This window comes from Prunus persica, chromosome G5, assembly GCF_000346465.2.
Source record: "Prunus persica cultivar Lovell chromosome G5, Prunus_persica_NCBIv2, whole genome shotgun sequence".
In the NCBI taxonomy this organism is placed as follows: domain Eukaryota; kingdom Viridiplantae; phylum Streptophyta; class Magnoliopsida; order Rosales; family Rosaceae; genus Prunus; species Prunus persica.
In genome coordinates, this window is record NC_034013.1 from 7,705,196 (window position 1) to 7,727,007 (window position 21,812).

The 21,812-nt window shown below is 36.7% G+C and overlaps 3 protein-coding genes and 1 long non-coding RNA gene across 4 annotated transcripts; 3 read left to right on the top strand and 1 right to left on the bottom strand.

Annotated features, from left to right (window-relative positions):
• Window positions 937–3,158, bottom strand: LOC109949280. The gene is made up of 4 exons (XR_002271851.1): window positions 2,918–3,158; window positions 2,289–2,352; window positions 2,054–2,138; window positions 937–1,047 (listed from the first exon to the last, which is right to left on the bottom strand). It is a non-coding gene; the product is annotated as an uncharacterized LOC109949280 (long non-coding RNA).
• Window positions 4,373–6,460, top strand: LOC18775841 (cullin-1). Its single transcript, XM_020564724.1, has 2 exons — window positions 4,373–5,247; window positions 5,335–6,460. Exons 1-2 carry the CDS (start codon window positions 4,373–4,375, stop codon window positions 6,458–6,460), a joined length of 2,001 nt encoding a protein of 666 aa, XP_020420313.1.
• On the top strand, window positions 7,009–9,263 carry LOC18776836 (cullin-1). Its single transcript, XM_020564725.1, has 3 exons — window positions 7,009–7,651; window positions 7,725–8,272; window positions 8,901–9,263. The coding sequence occupies exons 1-3, from the start codon at window positions 7,009–7,011 to the stop codon at window positions 9,261–9,263; spliced, it is 1,554 nt and encodes a 517-aa protein (XP_020420314.1).
• On the top strand, window positions 9,744–13,194 carry LOC18776975 (cullin-1). Its single transcript, XM_007210139.2, has 2 exons — window positions 9,744–10,414; window positions 11,815–13,194. Exon 2 carries the CDS (start codon window positions 11,847–11,849, stop codon window positions 12,804–12,806), a length of 960 nt encoding a protein of 319 aa, XP_007210201.2. The 5' UTR covers window positions 9,744–10,414; window positions 11,815–11,846; the 3' UTR covers window positions 12,807–13,194.

Below are 21,812 nucleotides of genomic sequence, written 5' to 3' on the forward strand. Positions count from 1 at the left end.
GTTGGTGTATTGTATAGTTCTAGAGATTGGATTTCACTCAAACCCCACCAAATGACTACTCCCTCTATTTTATGATGTTCTCTAAGTTTTGGACTCAATTCGATATCGATTGGTCCATGAAACTGGACAATTCATGTTCATACGAAATTCGTTCAGAAATGGAATGGTTGGTGTATTGTCTGGTTCTAAAGATTAGATTTCACTCAAACCCCACCAAATGACTCCTCGCACTATATTATGACGTTCCCCAAGTTTTGGACTCTATTCGATATCGATTGGTCCATGAAATCGGACAATTCAGGTTCGTACGAAGTTCGTTTTGAAATGGAGTGGTTGGTGTATTGCATAGTTTTGGCAATTGAATTTCACTCAAAACTCACCAAACGACTCCTCCCACAACATTATGATGCTCCCCAAGTTTTGGACTCAATCCGATATTGATTGGTGCATGAAATTGGACAATTCATGTTCGTACGAAGTTCGTTATGAAATGGAGTGGTTGGTGTATTGCATAGTTTTAGCCATCAAATTCGACTCAAAACTCACCAACAGCTCCTCCCACCGTATTATAATGTTCCCCAAGTTTTGGACTCATTCCGACATCGATTGGTCCATGAAATTCGACAATTCAGGTTCGTATGAAGTTCGTTATGAAATGGAGTGGTTGGTGTACTGCATCGTTCTAGCGATTGAATTTCACTCAAAACCCACCAAATCACTCCTCCCACCATATTATGATGTTTCCCTAGCTTTTAACTCAATCCGATATCGATTGGTCCACGAAATTGGACATTTCAGGTTCATACGAAGTTCGTTATGAAATTGAGTGGTTGGCGTAGTGTATAGTTCTAGAGATTTGATTTCACTCAAAACCCACCAAATGACTCCTCCCACAATATTATGATGTTCCCCAAGTTTTGGACTCAATTTCATAATAGAAGCTTTGCTTTTGACTTCATAAGGCAGCTCAAACAACTCCTTGGCTACACTCATTACATTATGCACAAAATGGTCTCCAATGCCAGTGTATGACTTGCACATCAGTGCCTGCACAAAGCAGCTAAAACACATTGTGTAACTATTAACCTCAAATTTGTTCTTGACAAGTAATTGAGTTGGATGCGGCTTTTCTTTCCTTCATGCAATATAAAAAGAAAAAGAGAGAGAGAAATAGAAATTGTCAAGATAAAATTGCAGCAAATTAAAATTTAAAGTGCTCACCATCCGAAAACAATCTACTTTCAAATTTCAACGAATAAATTACATCTCAATTTCAACCAACACTATTGCACAACTCATCTCGAAAACATGATTGAGATATGTCACATCTTTACTGGCAAAGTTATATATAATGTATAACTTCACTAAACAGGTAAAAAGAAACACAAAATCTAGACAAGTAGGCTGCATGGTGCTTAATCATTTCTCATGTTCACCACATGCACACAAAGAAAGAAGAAAATTATGCTATATAGATTTTTGTTTGATATCAAAATCTCTTCAAACTCATTTTTTCTTCTATCAAGGCTAAATAAAAAAATAAAAATAAAATCAGTGAAATGCCATTAGATTCGTCATCACCCCTTTTCAGACTATACCAGAGATTTCTAGCTAAGCAGAGATATCAACAAGACTCACAAGTCATAACTCAGTACTGCTACCAAAATACAACTTGCCGTCTGCGCATAAATTCACAAAAAAGGTGCCCATGAACCACTATTCTCCAGTTATAGATCACTAAACTAACCTGAAGAAAATCATGCCTTCTTTTTTTATCAGCAGAATTGAAAACTAGAGGCAGAACAAAATTGAAAGACATTCAGCTGAAACCATGCTTGCTAAGGAGTAAGACTCACAGCTCAATTCAGCATCCTATTCATTACTATCACTTGGTGCACTTACTACAAAGACCACTTAAAAGTTTAGAACTCAGTGGCTTGCAAAATCAAGAAAACTAGAGGATATCCATTCAGATACGAGCTCCCAAAATGACAAGGTTAAAGCACTAAAAGGGTTCTCTTTCAAGGTGAGGAAAATGAAAAGCTGTACGCACCAATCCCATAGAAGATTTATCTTGTAACCACTTGGATAATTTTTTGTACAATGATTTCTTGATGTCTAGCATGATCCCAGCAGGCCTACAAGGCAAAACATGGTTTTACCTGTAGAAAACAAAAAACAAATGAAGGAAATTTTATAAATCAAATGTTTACACCAGAGAGAGAGAGAGAGAGAGAGAGAGAGAGAGAGAGAGATCATGCAGAACAAATATCATATATTTATCATACCAAAGTGTGCTTCCAAGAAGAATTTGATGTCAGCTTCTTTCTGTCCATTCACATGCTGGTCCTGCTGCAGCAATAAGAATTTGATCACAATGTTAACTTGAATATTGTGGCTCATGCATCTACCATTCATTCACAATCTGTAGGAAACCAAAGTGCACAAATTAGACCTAAAAATTTGGCATGAAGTGGAGCAGGGCTGCCTAGTGTAATTCAAGGAACTGAGACCAGTTCGAAAATCAAAGGGAACTGTACTATAGTACTATTAGCTACTATATTTTTTCACATCAGAACAATACTAAAATTAAAATTAAAAAAATCACTGCTCTTATCATCGGCCTCGAGGGTCTTGCCATCTGTTGGTACTAAGCAATGAAAGGCATCATTTATCTATCAACTAATCAGTACAATTAAGAATCATACAAGGCATCAGCTATACATGCAAAACCATATAGAAAAGATGAAATTTTTTACCATCAGTTGGTATGCTGTCTTATTTAATTGGCCAATTTTTATGAGTAAAAATATTGAAAGCAAGTGTTCATTTGTAATTTCCCTCTGATATGTCCCCTAGTGAAATCAAGAGCAAATCCTCAAGACAAATCGAAGATTCAAAAATATACGATACCAACCTCAAGATCGCAATCTTCGGGTCCGAGTTCTTTATCTCAATCCGGCAATTATCAAACCCCCTTACCTTCCGAAGCTGAAAGCAAATGTTCACCTGAAATGCTGCCGTGTTTTCTCTATACTGGTAGAATTTCTTGTTGGGGTAAAGTTGAAAAACTCTAACAAAAGCTTTGTGGCTGGGTGTCCAGAGAATGGCCTTGGGTGTAAATAGAATTCTTCTTTATCAGAAAATTAACTTTTGGTTTTTTTCCCCAAACGATAGGATTTTCCGAACCATTTTGCTATGCTTAATTTCCCGAGCCCTAATAGGACATGGAGAAAGGCTTTTATGGTGTCTGTTGGGCCAAGTTAGGTAAATCATTTTAGGGTAGTGTTTTACTTTGTTAAAACCATATAAACGTATTCTATAGAAAGAAGGTTAGACTGGGGTATGAGCTTGATATATATATATATATATATATGTGGGTGAATTGGATGTGAAACCTGAGATTCTTAACCCCAGAATTGCATCCACAAAGTCTCCGGTGAGTTTCGAAAGCCTTTGCGAATTTTGTTCTAAATACTGGACTGATCTTTCTCCGCTCCAAGGAGACTTCTTTTGCTAGGTAGGGAAAACCATTCCTGTTTCTTTTGACAATAGTTGTACCATGTGATTAAATTTTCTCTAGCATATGATTAACTGCACTTATTTAAATGCGGATGTTTTGTAGATATGAGATCGATATTGGCACTGTCGATGATTCGACTTTGTAGTTGTCCATATGTTATTGATATGTCGTCCTCGATACACTTTATTGAAGTTTACCTTTAACAGAGAATTCATGTATTTGTGTTAAAACCCTAGAGGTATGACTGTGTGTATATATATATATATATATATATGTGTGTGTGTGTAATATTGTTATGTGCCTCCTCATTCCGAGCAGTTATTGGAGTCACCTTATTAGGAAAATTAGAGACCCGTTTAATAACCATTTCAATTTTCAGTTTTACTTATTTATTTAGTTTTCAATTTTTAGTTTTCGTTCGTACAAAACTGAAAACAGGAAACTTGCTTGGTAATTTGTTTTCACTTTTAAGTTATATGTGGAACTTGCAAATGAAATTTTTCTCGGGGTGAAATTGTTAATTTGATGTCATGTATGTTACAAAGAGTCCGTAGCATTTGTCGGTTAAGTTTTTGGAATTAGGATGAATTTTGGTTGAACTAAGTCCACGGTAGAGTATAAGTTGGGAGGTCCTAGATACTGAGTTTTGGGACTAGGTTTTGTTGTTGCATTTTTATCAAGACATTTGTTATTTTATCAAGTTTATTCAGTCCCTAACAATAGATAATGAAAAAAAACAAAACAAAACATTTATACTTCTTATGTGTCGATTTTTGCCACTGTTTGATATAACTTGATGCGTACTTCTCATGTGTTTTCGATAGGAGAATAAAGTTTCCATTCATGACAATGAGACATTCATTTATTGAGTGGGATGAAGGATGGAACTTTATCCAGAGGAGGATGAACAAGCTGAACAGGGTTATAGAGGGATTATCTGAGACTCCATTCGACGCAGAAGATTTTATGATGCTTTACACTACTATCTACAACATGTGCACTCAACCACCTCCTCATGATTATTGTCAACAGCTATATGACAAATATAAGGAGACAATCGAGCAACATATTACTTTGAAAAGGTTGCCCTCTCTCACAGAGAAGCATGAAGAGTTTATGCTGCAGGAGTTTGTCAAAAGTTGGGAAAGACATAAAGTTCGGGTTAGGCGGATGTCGCACTGCTTTTTTTTTCTTGCTCGCCACTTCATCCCCAGTAGATCACTTACTAACCTAGAAGAAGTTGGACTTAACTGCTTCCGTGAGTTAAATCTTAGAGCGAGAGTTGCTGCATTCAGTCTTATAGATCGAGAACGCGAGGGAGAGCGAATTGACAGAGGGCTGTTGAAGAATGTGATGGGTATAATTGTTGAAATTGGAACAGAGAAAATGGATGCTTACAAGGAGGACATTGAAGCACACTTGCTAAAAAGTTCCGGTGAATACTATTCGCGTAAAGCATTGAGTTGGATTGCGGAGGAAAGTTATATGGATTACATGGTGAAGGCCGAATTATGCTTGAGAAGGGAGAGGAATATAGTTTCTCATTACTTGCATTCAAGCAGTGAGAAGAAGCTGGTGGAGAAAGTGGAACATGAGTTGTTTGAACCTCTTGCTAATGCATTTAAACAGAAAGTTAGTCTTGAAGTTAAAGCTTTGGTCCAACAGGCTAAAGATGATGCATCAAGTAACCAGGATTTCAATGGAGCTTATGGCATGCAGGAGCATGTCCTTGTCAGAAATTTACTCGAGCTTCACACTAAGTACCTGGCTTTTTTCAGTGATTGCTTGATAAAAAACTATATCTTTCACAGGGCTCTGAGAGACTCTTTTGATCTATTTTGGAATGGACCTGTTGCTGGTAGTTTAGGTGCAGAATTACTAGCTGCATTCTGTGATACTCTCCTTAAAAACGATGGGAATGAGAAGTTGAGCGATGAGGCCGCCGAAGACACACTTGAGAAGGTTGCTAAGCTGGTTTCTTATATGAGCTCCAAGGACCTTTTCATAGAATTCTACAAGAAAAGACTTATTCCTCGACTTCTGTTTGATCGGAGTTCCAACTTGGAACGTGAAAAAAGTTTCGTAACAAATTTGAAACAGAAATTGGGTGGAACGTTCTTGACCTCTAGGATTGATAAAATGGTCGAAGATATGACATGGACTCAGGACAATAAGACCAGCTTCTTGGAATATCTTCACAGTAATCCAAATGTAAATCCTGGATTGGATTTCACCGTCACTGTTCTCACAACTGGTTTGTGGCCAAGTTATAAACCATTTAATCTTAACCTTCCTGCAGAGATGAAGACCTGCGTTGAAGCTTTTGAGGGATTCTACGAAACAAAAACGAAATGTAGAAAACTTAATTGGATTAACTCATTGGGAACTTGCTACATTAATAGCAACTTTGAGTCAAAAACCATTGAACTAGTTGTGTCAAGCTGTCAGGCTGCTCTGTTATTGCTTTTCAGTGATGCAGATAGATTGAGCTATTCCGAAATATTCACTCAGCTAAATCTTGACCATGATGACTTGGTTCAGACTCTTTATTCATTGTCATATGGAAAGTACAAGATCCTCCTGAAGGAGCCTAATACAAAGAATATATCACCAAATGACAGCTTTGAGTTCAACTCTAAGTTCACAGGCAGAATGAAAAGAATCAAGATTCCTCACCTACCCTTGTATGAAACGAAGGAGGTGATCAAAGAAGTCGAGAAGGACAGGCGATATGCTATCGATGCTGCAATTACCCGGATTATGAAGAAGCAGAAAGTTTTGGATCTTCAACAATTGTTTGTGGAGTGTGTTGAAAAGTTGGGACATATATTCAAGCCTGACATAAAAACACTCAAGCAGCGTATTGAAAATCTTATTGACCGAGATTACTTGGAGAGGGACAAGGAAAACCACAACATTTTTAAGTATCTTGTATGATTCAAGGGTTGGAGTCTTCGTATTATCCAGGATGTGCTGGAGTTAACACAGCAAGACAAAGGAGTTGTAGTTTCTTTGGATTTCAGATTTGCTGTAATTTTTTTTTTAGCTCTTTTAGTAATTCTAGGATTTTGAAAAGAGAGTGGCATTTTTGTTCAGTTTTCTATTAGAGGCAGTTTAGTAAATTTTCAACTGAAAGAAATTATATGGAATTATGAAAATGTTACCTTTCCATGAGCTACCTTAACTGTTATGAAGCCTGCATATATTTGAAGCCTTCTTTATATATCTTCTTCTTTGCCTTTTGATTGGTTAGTCCCAACTCCCAACTAACTCTCATCATTGGTTGGCCACTTGGTCCCCTAACTGAAAAATCAACCAATAAGCCATCGAATTGCTTCTGAGTGGGACAGAAGAAGCTTCATATCCTTTTTGACTCATTCCCTCTTGGAGACTGAGTCTTCTTGTTTGTCCTAGTTTTTATTTCTTTCTAATTTTTCTATATTACCTCTCTTTCTTTCCCTCCCATTGTTGCTAGTTGACCAGCTATGTCTGCCTCTATCTTCTTCATCCTTTTCTTCACTTCAGTCTTTCTTGACATAGAGGCCTCACATGGAAACTGCACAGATGGGACACCCGATATTCGATTTCCTTTCCAATTAAGAGGGCATCAGCGTCAACACTGCGGTCACACTGGTTATGAGCTTGACTGCAAGAACGGAACAACCATAATTCACTTCCCATCCTATGGTGATCTGGTAGTGAAATCCATCTCTTATGATATCAAAAAACTCGATCTTATTGACCCGAAGAATTGTGTCCATGAAGTTTATCTTAACCTCAATCTCTCCCTTACTCCATTTCAGTATTACCATGCTGTGAAAGAGTACTCATATCTCAATTGTTCAGTTAGGAGTTCACCTCCTTTGACAGAAGTCCCCTGCTTAAGTGGCTCTGACTATCACGTTTACACTGTGGACCCTTCTTTAGCTGTCCCAGATTCTTGCAGTGTAGTAAAAACCATTCCTATTCCTTTTATGTATAGCCCTTATCTCAGTGACAATAGTTTCAGTCTCGGATTAACTTGGAGCTTACTTGGCCATGAAGATTGTGAGGCAAAACAAGGCCAGAGTTCATTGCATCCTAAAAGAGAACAACAAACCGAATGTTTAATTATGGCACATGCTAAAGGTAAATTACTCAATCTTGGTTTTTCTTTTCTTTCCATTTTTATCTATTTTTTCCTGAAGTGTTTTCCTTATAGTTGAAGGATATCAAACTTTATCATCCACAACCACGAAACGCCAAGTTATCGAGTGGGATCAGGGATGGGAGTCTATGCAGAAGGGGATCGCGAGGCTAAAGAGGATTGTAGAAGGATTACCAGAACCAAAGTTCAGCTCAGAAGAATATATGATGCTTTACACAACTATCTATACCATGTGTATTCAAGACCCCCCTTATGAGTATTCTCAGCAGCTTTACAAAAAATATCAAGAGACATTTGAGGAATACATTACGTCAACTTTGTTGCCCTCTCTAAAAGAGAAGCAGGATGAGTTTTTGTTGCAGGAGTTTGTCAAAAGTTGGGCAAAACAAAAAGTTATGGTTAGATGGCTGTTGCGCTTCTTTCATTATCTTGATCGCTTCTACATCGCGGAGAGATCTGTTCCCGGGCTAAATGAGGTTGGATTTAACTGCTTCCAGGATCTGGTTTATCGGGAGGTAAATGCCAATGTGAGAGTTGCTATAATTGGTCTTATTAATAAGGAACGTGAGGGGGAGCAAATTGACAGAGCACTATTGAAGAATGTGATAGACATATTTAGGGGTGGGCACTCAAACCGGCGAACCGGAAATCCAAACCAAACCGCACCGAACCAAACCGGAAAAAAACCGAGTTGACCAAAAAGTCAAAAACCGGTCAAAAACCGAACCGGACCGGTTTGGACCGGTTCCGGATCCGGTTCCATGTCTTCAAAAACCGAACCGGGCCGAACCGAACCGGTGAAACTAAAAAAATATATAATTTCAATATATATATTTATATTTAATGCTATATTTTTAATTTCACTAAAAAAAACATAATATTTATCCAAGTTCAATGTCAAAATATCTCTATTTTCTCACTTTAATATTTATTTTTTATATGAAATTGAATAATTTGTTAATTTTCAAGTAAAAAAATAATATTTCAGTTGAGAATTGTATTAAAAAGTAATTTAAAAAAATAATTTTTATAATCCGGTTCAAAACCGAACCGAACCGGAACCGGACCGAAACCGGTTCAAACCGAACCGGACAGTTTTTGAAATTTTTTTTATTAAAACCGAACCGAACCAAACCGGATGAATAGTATTGGATCGGTTCTAATTTGAGGCAAAAACCGGTCCAAACCGAACCGTGCCCACCCCTAGACATATTTGTTGAAATTGGAAAGGGACAAATGGAAGCTTATGAAGAGGACTTTGAAGCACATATGCTAATAGATACCGGCGAATACTATTCGAGCAAAGCATCAAGTTGGATTCTTGAAAATCCTTATACAGATTACATATCAAAGGCCGATGAATGCCTGAGAAGGGAGAGGGATAGAGCTTCTCATTACTTGCATTCAAGCAGTGAGAAGAAGCTGGTGGAGAAAGTGCAGCATGAGTTGGTGGTGGTTTATGCAACTCAACTGCTTGAAAAGGAGCATTCTGATTCTGGATGTAGTGGTTTTCCTAGAGACATTAATGTGGAGGATCTTTTTATATATAAGAAACCTGTTGCTAATGTATTTAAACAAGATTTTCCTGCTTAAAATGGATCACAAAAAATAAATTGTAAACAGAAGGCATGAGAAAGTTTTTGTGCTTATTGTCAGTTTTATAAATTAGTGTCAAAATTCAATAGCCACAATGCAGCATCTAAAAGGCTTACCATGTCATAAGGAGCATGAGCAACATAGAAATTAAGAACTGGGTTCAACTGACTTTATTTTAGATTTTGCAGTTAAATTGTGTGCAGCTCTTTTAGAAATTCTAGAGGATTTTTTGTTCATTTGACTGTTGAAAGCCAGTTTGAGTCATATATTTGTAAATATTTTCTTTTTAATATATAATAAGGAGCATATCCCATTATATTATATATTTTTTAAATAAAACGAATTTGTTGTAATGATATTGAGTTAGGAGATAAATGCTTTAGCCCATTAGTTTGACTTTGTGATTTGTTGTGTGAGCTAACGCATGAGAATATATTTTAATATTATATAGTGTATGTAGTGGTGGATTCAAGATTCGCTGGTTAAGGGATCTCAATGTAAAAGTGTCAAAATTGTTTATGGAGTTGACAAGATCCGTAGCAGAAGTCTAGAAAGGTGAAGAATAAACCAAGATATCGTAAATCAAACCAAGCCAACAAAATAAATAAAAAATGTCTTAAAAAAATCTAGAAAAAAAATCATATGGACTGAAGTGTGAGAAATTTTGCATAGGAGTTGTAACTCAAGTGTTTAAGAGCATTTATCTCTGCATCTAATGTCCTAATATCACTTATGTAAAACAAAAGTGTATACATTTTTTTATTTTTTTATTTTTAACAATGAGAGAGAAATAATTCAAACTAATCTCTTGGGACGTTAGGATGAGAAATTGGGAGTGCAAAGTTTTTTTTTTTTATGATTAAAATATATCTCGCACTTTTATTGTAGCTTTTGAATAAGATTTTATTGTAAAATTTTAACCATGTTAAAATATGCTACACCACAAGAAGGTTAAAGTCCAAAGCTACTTACCTTTTTACGGCAAAACCCTAGGCGTATGGCGATCTGCTTCTCACATCTTTCTCAAAATTCCCCTGCTTAAGGGGCTCTGCCTTCCCCTGCTTCCTTCTTCTTCTGCAATGTGGTGAAAACCGTTCCTACCCTTTTCAGTATATACTCTCAAGGTTTCAGCAGGGCACAAGTTAAAGGTAAAATCCATCTTCCTTGTTCTTGTACGCCTTGTTTCTTGTCGGTTGTTTTTCCCTTCCAATATTTTGATGAATTGAGATGAATATACACGAGTGGGTTTTAACATAGAAACAAATAGTAGAAATTTTCCAACTTGAATTGAACTGAATCCAGTTGCTTCAAGGTACACATGTATTCATTCATCTTTCAAAATGTAGAAAGTTGGAAACAAGAGGAATATTAGCTCAAGTTGTTTAAGTCTGAGACATAAATATTCTTTTTCTTGAAGGCATCAATACAAGATTCGAAAGAAAAAAAAAATCATAAATTTCATATTGGGTTTGGCTGAGGGAATGAGTTTGAGTAAAATTCTTACTGGGTTTGGCTGAGAGAATGAGTTTGAGTAAAATTGCAGCTGGGTTTGATTAAAGTTGCAGCTTGGGTTCATTACTTGGTTGATTGCTACAAAGAAGAAGTTGGGTGGAATTCAGTGTTTTTTTTTTATTCAGAAGAAAGGAAAAAGAGGAGTTGTTGGGTTGGGTTTAAATTTTTGGGGCTGGGTGGAATTTAATGCTTTTTCAGGTTGGTTGATCGGAGACGTTGCTGGGTTTTGTTTAATTCTTTTGGCTGGGAGTTTGCTTGAATATACATATATTTTATGGTTTGGCTGAATTTCGTTTTCCTGGTTGTTTTGCCAGGTTTGAATGTTTAATTTTCTGAAAACATTTTGGTTGAATCCGAAGAAGAGAATAGAGGTTTTTCTTAGAAGACCAAAGACTTTTATTAGTTTTTTTTTTTTTCCCACACAGCATGAATGTCATTCTTTTCCATTTCTACAGGTTCTCTTTAGAGCTTACACTAGGTGTTCTTTCTTTATGTATTTTAATAAATCTCCCTCGCATCATCGAGAAAATTACAGAAAAACAGGAATGGAACGCTATTGAATCGAAGGTTGACTAGTTTAACATGTTAGCTAGTGTTGTGACTGTTATGGTCTAATGTGCATATACTTCAGTTGAATCCTTTAATGATCAGGATTTATGTTAAAGCCCTAGATGTATTTATTATCAATATGTAGTTATTGGGAGGTGCCTTCTCATGCCGAGCATTTATTGTAGCCTCCTCAGTAGGCTTACCAGAGTTAAAATGCTCTAATCTATAGGGATGAAGTATGGTATGCCCTATGAAAATACTATTTATTGTTCTTATATGTCTATTTGATGGCCATAAATGTCATATTTATTTACCATTAAACCTATTTTCTCTTTGGTTTATTTTCTTTTCACAAACAATAAAAACATTGTATCAAGGAGAAGAATCTGATAGAAATTTCAAATTGTAGAATTTTGTCACTGGGTTTAATATAATTATATTGTAAAGGTATCTCACTTGATATTATCTGTATGTGTTTTCTTTGTAGTTGGAGGCTGTTAAAATTTTGCATCCACGACAATGGGTTACCAATTTATCGAGTGGGATCAAGGATGGGACTATATACAGAAGGGGATCACGAAGCTAAAGAGGATTGTACAAGGATTATCAGAACCGCAGTTCAACTCAGAAGAATATATGAGGCTTTACACAACTATCTATAACATGTGTATCCAAAAACATCCCCATAATTATTCTCGGCAGCTTTATGACAAATATCGGGAGACATTTGAGGAATACATTACTTCAACAGTGTTGCCCTCTGTAATAGAGAAACATGGTGAGTGTATGCTGCAGGAGTTTGTCAAATGTTGGGAAAATCATAAGATTATGATTAGGTGGCTGTCACGATTCTTTAGTTTTCTTGATGACTACTACATCGCTCAAAATCACGCATCACATCCTGGGCTGAATGAAGTTGGACTTAACTGCTTCCGTAATATGGTTTATCAGAAGGTAAATGCTAATGTGAGATTTTCTGTACTTGTTCTTATTGGTAAAGAACGTGAAGGAGAACAAATTGATAGAGCACTGTTGAAGAATGTGATAGATATATTTGTTGAAATTGGAATGGGACATATGGATGCTTATGAAAATGACTTTGAAGGATACATGCTAATTGACACTCGTGATTACTATTCTCATAAAGCATCAATATGGATTTGGGAGGACACATATACGAATTACATGTTGAAGGCAGAGGAATGCTTGAGAAGGGAGAGGGATAGAGTTTCTCATTACCTGCATCCAAGCAGTGAGAAGAAGCTGGTAGAGAATGTGAAACATTGGTTGGTGGTGGTAAATGTAACTCAACTGATTGAAAAGAAGCATTCTGAATCTGGATGTAGTGCTTGGCTTACAGTTGATAATGTGGAGGAGCTTTCTAGGAAATTTATTGCTAATGTTATATTGGAACAAGAAGTTCCTGCTCAAGGTTCGACCTTGGTTCAACAGGCTGAAGATGCCGCAATGCAGGAATGAAATCAATCACACTATTAACAATTGTGAACCACTCTGGGATCTACAGTAAATTGTGCACTGGTTGTTTTAGAAATCCCTTGAACAGATTACAACTTACAAGTTGTGATCAGTACAAAGAGGCTGGATAGAAGTATAACTCTATCAGGAAAAGGGGAAGAGATTTACAATGAATATACATGCGATAATTGCATCAGATAATCCAAGTGTTTGGCTTGGATTGGGTTTGTCCTTCATATTGTTTTCTCTTTCTTTGATATTTTGTTTCTCTATGTTACTTTAATGAAGATAGATTGGGTCTGTTCATCTTCATCTCTCTCCCAAAGAATGAAGATCAATTGCCATTGTCTGTGGGGCCAAGTTAAGTAAAATCCCTCTTTTTTGGGTCGGAGGAATGGAGATTCCATTAGCATAACAAGTTAATTTCTATAAACAAACCCAAAAAATATAAATAAGCCTCACACTATTTAATTTCTATAAATAAATAAAAAACCCAAACAAATCCCAATCTTAGCACAAAAAATATAAATAAACCTGTTGAGGCCCAAAAATCCAGGGTTTGGCCCAAATAAATTCTCGGCCCAACGCAATGCCTTATTAAGAAAAGACTCGATTTAGAACACGCAAAAGTTTGTCATTCATGTTCGCACGAGTCATGATCCACATACCATGCCAAATAAATATTCAATCTGTCATGATAAGAGTCGAAATAAGCACTGGCTCTATAAACCCATGTTAATTATCCTATCAAGCATCATAACTAAAAAACATGTCAAGCGACATGCCATGCCAAGCGGGAAATTATTATTTCACAACCAACCACGCTACAAGCTTAAGTGGGCCCAAGTCACACAAATACCCGGGGCTTGCTTGAGTGGGTTGTGGTATGGATGGTAATAAGTTGTCATGAGGCCCATTGATGGGTCAAGAAATGGAGGTTCCGGGTTGCTTGGGAGCCTCGGAACTCAAGCCCATTTCTTAGGCCCAAACACATGGGTGAGCACAAAGGAGAAAATAGTCCATTACCTTAGCCAAAATAGCTCATTAGCTTAACCAAAATTAGCCCAACACCTCAACAAAATAGGCCAACACTTGGTGAGGTTGGCCTATTTATTTGATAAACTAACCCATTGTTATAGAAGGCCCATGTAACTAAGATAAAGACCTACAAAAGCCTCAGCCCCTTGCTGAAAAAACAGAAGCCACGAGGGGAGCAAGATGTCCACATATGCAGAGCTGCTCTACCACATGGGAAGAAACAAGTTCCAAGCACAAAACATCCGAAGAACCAAGGGATATTAGTGCGCAAGCTGTCAGGAGGAGAAGCACCCTTCGAACCAGCATGTATATCCATTTGCTTTCCTTGATCAGATCTAGCCATGGAAGGAGGAAAGAAAGAAAAAGGGAAATAGCTGAGAATGGGAGTCTCCTACTAGCTGCGGGAAAGGGCCTTGAGCTCCCAAAAATCCCTGATTTTGTGCAAATAGATTGAGGAAATTTCACCAAGATGGGAAAAGTCAAGGAGGAGAGGAGAAAGGAAGGGAAAGACTTGGCAAAATGGGATGGAAGCCATTAGGGTTTCTTGGAAAAAATGGCTTCCATCGGCTATAAATAGGGCCTCTTCTACCTAACAAACATCATCCACAACCAAAGAGCAAGCTTCCTCTCTTACTCCCAAAACCCAGCAATTTCATGCTCAGCCCATCCTTTTCCCTTAGTTTTCCCTCTTGGCAAGCTGTTCTAACACTTGACAGAGTCTCTGTCAAGCTGCCAGAAAAGGCACTCAAGCCACCCTTTTCTCTCTTTCCCTCATTCTCAACCAACACTTAATTTTCTCTTCAGTGCTAAACTCATGACAACTTTGTTCTCATGCCACAAGCCTCTCATGCCAAGCTAGAAAATTTATCTGTAAGCATTAAAAAATAATATGTAAGCAGCCATTATTTTCGGTTGGTGAAGGTAACTAAGGTGTTTCCTATGGTTTTGCCATCCTTTTGAAGCATTTTGGGGTCTGATCTTTGAACTCAGACACAGGGGATATTTTCTTCAGTTTACTTCTTACGACGGCCTAGCCCATTTGTAGCTGCCAAAAAAAAAAAAAAAAACCCCTACAAAATCCTACACCATTTAATTTCTATAAACAAACCCAAAAAAAAATCCAAAAAATAACAGCTGGCTCTATTTTATTTAATTTTCATTATTAAATTACTTTGATGTCCTATTGAGTGTTTTAGGTTTTTGTATGAGCTTTTGGGGTTGGGCTTGTTTTAAGAAATATATGGCAGTTTTGTAATTTATAAGAAGTTAAAAGCCTCTTTGTTATGTTGTAAATGGAATTTGGATGTGTTTCTAAAATCCATTTCATATAAGGTATTTTTATAATTTGGGCCCATATATTGGGTATAATAATGAATCTCCATAAAACAAAAGCACATCCAAACAAAATAAAAGCCTAACCATAATACACATAATTTAGGCCCGACACAACAAAAAACTCTAAGACACACACAAACCCTAAAATCACACTCAAGAACTAAGCAGCCGTCGCGGCCACTCGATCTGTCGTCTCTACCAGTAGAGGAAGGTCCATGAGAACCGACAAAGAAGATTTGAAGAGCATGAAATAGGGAAAGCAAGCCACCACCGTGCTTCAAGCTTAAGCGTGGCTAGTAGACCTTCACACGCATTTCCCATTTATGGCTACTTTCTCAACTTCTTTAACAGAATTAATAATAAAAATTAATTCAGATACCATGAATCAATTCATTTGTGTTTTTTTTTATGACTTTTGTGTATAAGTATAAACATCACAAGAACAGTAAATACGTTTACAAGTATTTAAAAATGGAGGAAGTATTTATAAAATGTACAACATCATGTCATATACAAGTATCAATACAATTTCCAGAAGCTCAAAATAACACAAAATTAAACATTAAAAAAATCAGCGACTTACTAAAGTACGCCAACGAAACCAGATAATCTCTATCCAAAACCTGTCACAACACATTTTTTACATCATTAAAGACAACTGTTTGTTTTCTTACAGTTTACACAGTAGCCAAACGGAGCGCACAGAATATTTGAATGAAAAAAGCCCAACATTATTGAGGGACGTTCCATTTTCTGCTTTTCAGGTTTTTATTTCTAATTTTGTTTTATGGATAAAATTGGAATTTAGAATTGGGAAAAAATATTATTTGAAGAGATGACTGGTTTAGCTAAAAGAAAAATCCTGATCCTCTGAACAAAAAAAAAAAAAAAAAAAAGATAAAATCCTAACCCTAATCCTATACACTTTTGAGTGTGAGCCAAGTAAAGTAAAATCCTATATGGAGTTTCCCAAAACCCTACACCCGCTCTATATATATATACATGGTCTCATATATTGTTCTGAAAATCAATAAACGTGATCTTCATAAACCCAAAATTCTACCAAGTCTTTTACTATATTGTGAAAACTGCTAATCTTTTTCTACCATATAGTGATATTCTTCACTGATCTTTCACACCCGGACTTCCGAGACTTGTTCTGCAAGGTAGTGAAAACCATTCCGATCCGAGTTGGAGGATATCGAAGATCTCTGTTCGCAACAATGAAACGCAGAATTATTGAGTGGGATCAAGGATGGAACTCTATCCAGGAGGGGATTATGAATCTAAAGAGGATAATTGCAGAAGGGTTACCAGAGAATCAAGTCAATGCCCCAGTGTATGTTGATATTTACACCACTATCTATAACATGTGCGTTCAAAAACCTCCCCATGATTATGCTCAGCAGTTTTATGACAAATATCAGAAAACATTTGAGGAACACATTACTTCAACGGTGTTGCCCTCTTTGAAACCGAAGCATGACGAGTTTCTGTTGCAGGAGTTTGTTAAAAGTTGGGCAGATCATAAGGTTATGCTTCGGTGGATGTCCCGAGCCTTTTCATATCTTGATCGCTACTTCCTCACTCTGCGATCACTTCTGGGGCTAAATGAAGTTGCAATTAAATGCTACCGTGATTTGGTTTACCGGGAGGTAAATGCTGACGTGAGAGTAGCTGCATTTCGTCTTATTAATAAAGAACGCGAAGGAGGAGAGAAATTGACAGAGCACTATTGAAAAATGTGATAGATATATTTGTTGAAATTGGGGCAGGACGAATGGATGAGTAAGAAAAGGACTTCGAAGGATACATGCTAACTGATACTCGTGATTACTATTCTCGTATTGCATCAAGATGGATTTTGGAGGACAGTTATACGAGTTACATGATGAAGGCAAAGGAATGCTTGAGAAGGGAGAGGGATATATTGTCTCGTTACCTGCATCCAAGCAGTGAGAAGATGCTGGTGGGGATAGTGAAACATTGGTTGTTGGTGGTATATGCAAATCAACTGATTGGAAAGAAGCATTCTGAATCTGGATGGGGTGGTGGTTGCCTTACAATTGATAATATGGAGGAGCTTTCTAGGAAATTTATTGCTGCTGTAGTATTGGAACAGCAAGCTCCGGCTCAGTGTTCAACCTTGTACCAACAGGCTGAAGATGCTGCAATGCAGGAATGAAATCAATCACACTACAAACAAATTGTAAACAATAGACATGGTAAAATTTTGTGGCTTTTAATATTTTATCATTTAATTACTCTTGAAAAGCCTCTGCCAAGGTGATCAAATTGACACGTACTTCCATTGTGAATTTGTACCAATAACTTGCTTTTTGGGTACATAAACCCAGCAAAAGAAGTGCCCATATTCTTGTACCCATTCAAATAATGTTTTGGGTACAAAATCCATTAAAAAACACCTACATCCGGTACCAAAAACGATTGCGGAATTAGGTATATGTGGCCAGTCAGAAAAATATGCCCATTCAAGCATTCCATCGAACAGTATGCAGGCAACAAAATCCCAACTAAGCCAGACATAACATACTGTAACCAGCTAAAATCTTCCTGAATAACAGGCACATGATCGTATTTTCTGTTTCCTGACTAAACAAGTGATGTTGTCATTGCACGGGTACAAGTATTAAACATCGAAAATTAAAAGAAAAATTAGGTATTAAACATAAGTAACTTTACTAATTAGTATTTGAGATATTAGGTATTTTTGTTTGGGTTTTAATACCTAGAAAAAAATTGTTACTTTGGATTAGACCAAAGAGGAAGCCCAAATTCATTGGGCCAGCTTAAAACTAAAAGTTTAAAAGACAATGCTACCCTTTTTCTTAAAAAAACCTGGCCCTGTCTTTAAAACCTACAAAATAAATGACTCTTTAAACTACGACGAACCTTTCGCTGCAAAGCACAAAACTCTTCTTCTTCTTTCGCTGAAAAATCAATCATCAATCATAGTACCCTTCTTCTTCTTTCCCAAAACCCTAACCACAAAACTCTCCTGCAAAGCCGAACCTTTCACTTCCTCTTTTCACTTTGCCCAATGCCTTCCATCACCATTACAACCAGATGTAGCCCCAGACAGCAGTTCCACAAAGCACACCACCCTCCTTGTTGAGACCTTCCATGAGCACCAGAGACTCAAAGCCTTACTTCAGAAGCTCATCAATGGCTTTTGCCCTCTACAATTGCTTGGAGAAGACGGTGATTGGACCAAAGACCAACTTTGGGCTGCCATCAGATTCCTTAAACATACTTTCTGGTTCAATGAAATTCTTCAAGTGCTTTTCTGTTTTTTTCCCTCTCTCGTTATTTCTTGCTTTATTAATTCCAATAAGTCTAGGATTTGCAATTTGGATATTGGGTTCTGGGTTTTGAATTTTGAGGGGTTACCAATGGAATTTTTTAATTTTAGTTTATTTTTTATCATATTTTTTTTTATAGAGAATTTATTTTTGGTCATATGGTGTGAATTTCTTTAATAAGCTGGGAACTTGTGGTATATTTGGTTGCCAAGAAAGCCAGAAAAGTAATGCAAGAAAAAAAATGGTTGCTATGATTTCTGTTCTGTAGTGTTCTAGAAATGGTGAAAATGTTTGCCTAGTTAAGCTCAACTAAATTGATTTTTTTTCATAGAACTGAGGATTTAGGAAAAAGTTCACTGTGTATTCATATGTTTTATCTTTTTATTTTTTTTATTGTTCTTTTCTTTCGTTGTTTCTTTTTTATTTTCCTAAGCATCTAAAATGAGCATCATGAGAAGTAGTTGTCTATGTTTCTTATTGAAATTGTTACTCTGGGAACTCTAAACAGTTGTTCGATATGTGGAAGAACATCGAGAAATCACGGATTAATGAGTTCAACTACAGCAAGATAATAGGTCTGATGGTATTGCAAGATTATAGGTAATATTGAAATGAAGTTGTTTGTAGGGAGTCGATTTTCCAGTTTTCGTGTAATGTTTTTTTGTTAGTTGCTCAATTCTTGTGATATTAATTTCATATCAGACTTCACATCAATATTTTGATCTATTGTTTAAATCTCCACCTTGCATCCTTATTATTTTAGTCGTTGATATCTATTGTCAATGGTATTGCAAAACTTTTTGGTGCATGGGTTTGAACTTTTTGATTTTGAAATGGTATTGCAAAACTACATTGTACAGGTTTGCATTGTAGTTTTGCACAAACTGCATTGCAGTTTTCATTTAATTACAATTTGATTTTTGTTCTTTCCTTGGCCTTCAACCTCATCAATTTTAAGAGTAGAGGCTACACATATGAGGAATTGGGTGGGCAAGAGAAGAGTAGAACTACCCAAGAGCATGGGAACTCAAAATTAGACTTTTGGAACCTAGAAACTGCATTGCAGTTTTGGAAAATGCATTGCAGTTTTCATTTAATTACAATTGGATTTTTGCTCTTTCTTTGGCCTTCAACCTCACCAATTTGAAGAGTAGAGGCTACCCAGATAAGGAATGGGATGGGCAAGAAAAGAGTAGAACTACCCAAGAGCAAGGGAACTCAAAAGTTGCAGTTTTCATTTAATTACAATTTAATTTTTGTTCTTTCCTCGGCCTTCAACCTCACCAATTTGAAGAGTAGAGGCTAGCCAGATGAGGAATTGGGTGGGCAAGAGAAGAGTAGAACTATCCAATAGCAAGGGAACTCAAAATTGGTCTTTTGGAAACTGGAAACTGCATTGCAGTTTCCATTTAATTACAATTGTTTTTGTTGCTGTTTTTGTTTTTGTTTTTGTTTTAGGTTTTTTTTTTTAACATAATTGATATCTACATTGTATTTTTGTTGCAGTTTCTGTTTTTATTTGCAGTTTTTGTGTGAATAAGTGTTGCAGTTTCTATTCCATATTTCTATTTTAGAATAATTTTTGCAAGTCTATGGGAATATTACAACTGTTCATCGACTTAAATGTGCTTTGAACTTAGTTTTAGTACTTTAATCATGGCTTTGCCTCTTGGTTTCTATGCAAATATGAGCAGATGTTTTGTCATAAAATGCACTGCAATTTCCGTTTGTTGCAATTTTTGATAAGAAACTGCAGTGCTATTAGGGTTTAGGGTTTCCGTTTTCTTATATGTGTTTTGAACTTAGTTTTAGTACTTTGATCATGGCTTTGCCTTTTGGTTTCTTTTCACTTTTGGGCATATTTTTTTTCATAAACTGCACTGAAGTTTCTGTTTGTTGCATTTTTTTATCAGAAACTGCAATGCAGTTTTCTGTTCCATATTTCAATTTTAGAATAATTTTTCCAAGTCTATGGGAATGCTAGAACTACTCATCGACTTAAATGTGTTTTGAACTTAGTTTTAGTACTTTGATCATGGATTTGCTTGTTGGTTTCTTTGCAAATTTGAGCAAATGTTGCCATAAAATGCGTTGCAGTTTCAGTTTGTTGCAGTTTCCGTTTGTTGTAGTTTTTGATCAGACACTTCAATGCAATTTCCTGTTCCATTTCCGTTTGTTGCATCTTGTTATAATATTATATGATAGTAGAGATATATAACAAATTTTTTTCTCAGATTAGGTTGACCACATCATTGTTGTAATCAACAACCTCATCTTCCTCTTCTTCTTCTCCAACTTCTTTTTTTGCTTTCCCTTTGTTTGTTTTCTTCTTTTGTTTTGTGTTGGCCTTTTCTTTCTTTGGTTTGTTTGCCACAACAATTTTATTGTGTAATTCTTCTTCTACGAGGCCTTTTGATGGTTTTGTTTGTGTGTTTTGTTTGTAGTTTTGGTTTTTTTTTTTGTTTTACTTTTTTTTATACAGTTTTTGCATGAATCTGTGTTGAAATAATTTTATTTTTATTTTTATTTTTTAATCGATGATTGTTTATATAAATATTGTGTAATTGAATAAATATCACAAAAACGAGTTTGGTGTAGTGGTTTGTGAGTGAGGCTTCCTCATTTGAGGGTCAAGGTTTGAGTCCCTGTAATGACACAAATTCTTCTATTTTTTCAGAGTGAATAAAGGGCAATGGAGTTAGTCCCCGGTTGGTCGGAGATGGGTGGCGGTGGTTGGCCAATGATGGGCGGTGGCGGTAGGTGGCGGCGGCTCGTCGGCGGTGGTGGCAGCAGGCCGGAAGGGGGTTGACCGGCGGCGGAAGTGGTGGTTGGCCGGAAGGAGGTTGGCTGACGGCAGGTGGTGGTGGTTGACCGGCGGCGGAGGTGGTGGTTGGCCGGACAGAGGTTGGCCGGCGGCCGGTGGTGGTGGTTGACCGGCGACGGCGGTAGCTAGCCGAAAGGAGGTTGTCCAACGGTAGGTGGTGGTGGTTGGCCGGCGACGGCGGCGGTGGTAGCTGACCGGAAGGGAGATTGCCGGAGGTGAACATGTGGCATAGTGTGCTTGCTTTTAAAGGAGTGGCATTGTGTGTAATTTTGATGTTTTTTAATTACATTATTGTAAAATTAATACTACTTTTTGATCTTTGGCCTTATGCTAATTAGGTGAAATTGTATTCCTATCTTCCAAATTAGTAAACTATATAGTGCCTTAAAATGAAAACTCCCTTGATTCCCCTTCCTAGCAATTAATTATTCATATTTTTCAGATTAATTCATGAAAATTACAAAAATATTCTTACTCTTAATGGGTGAT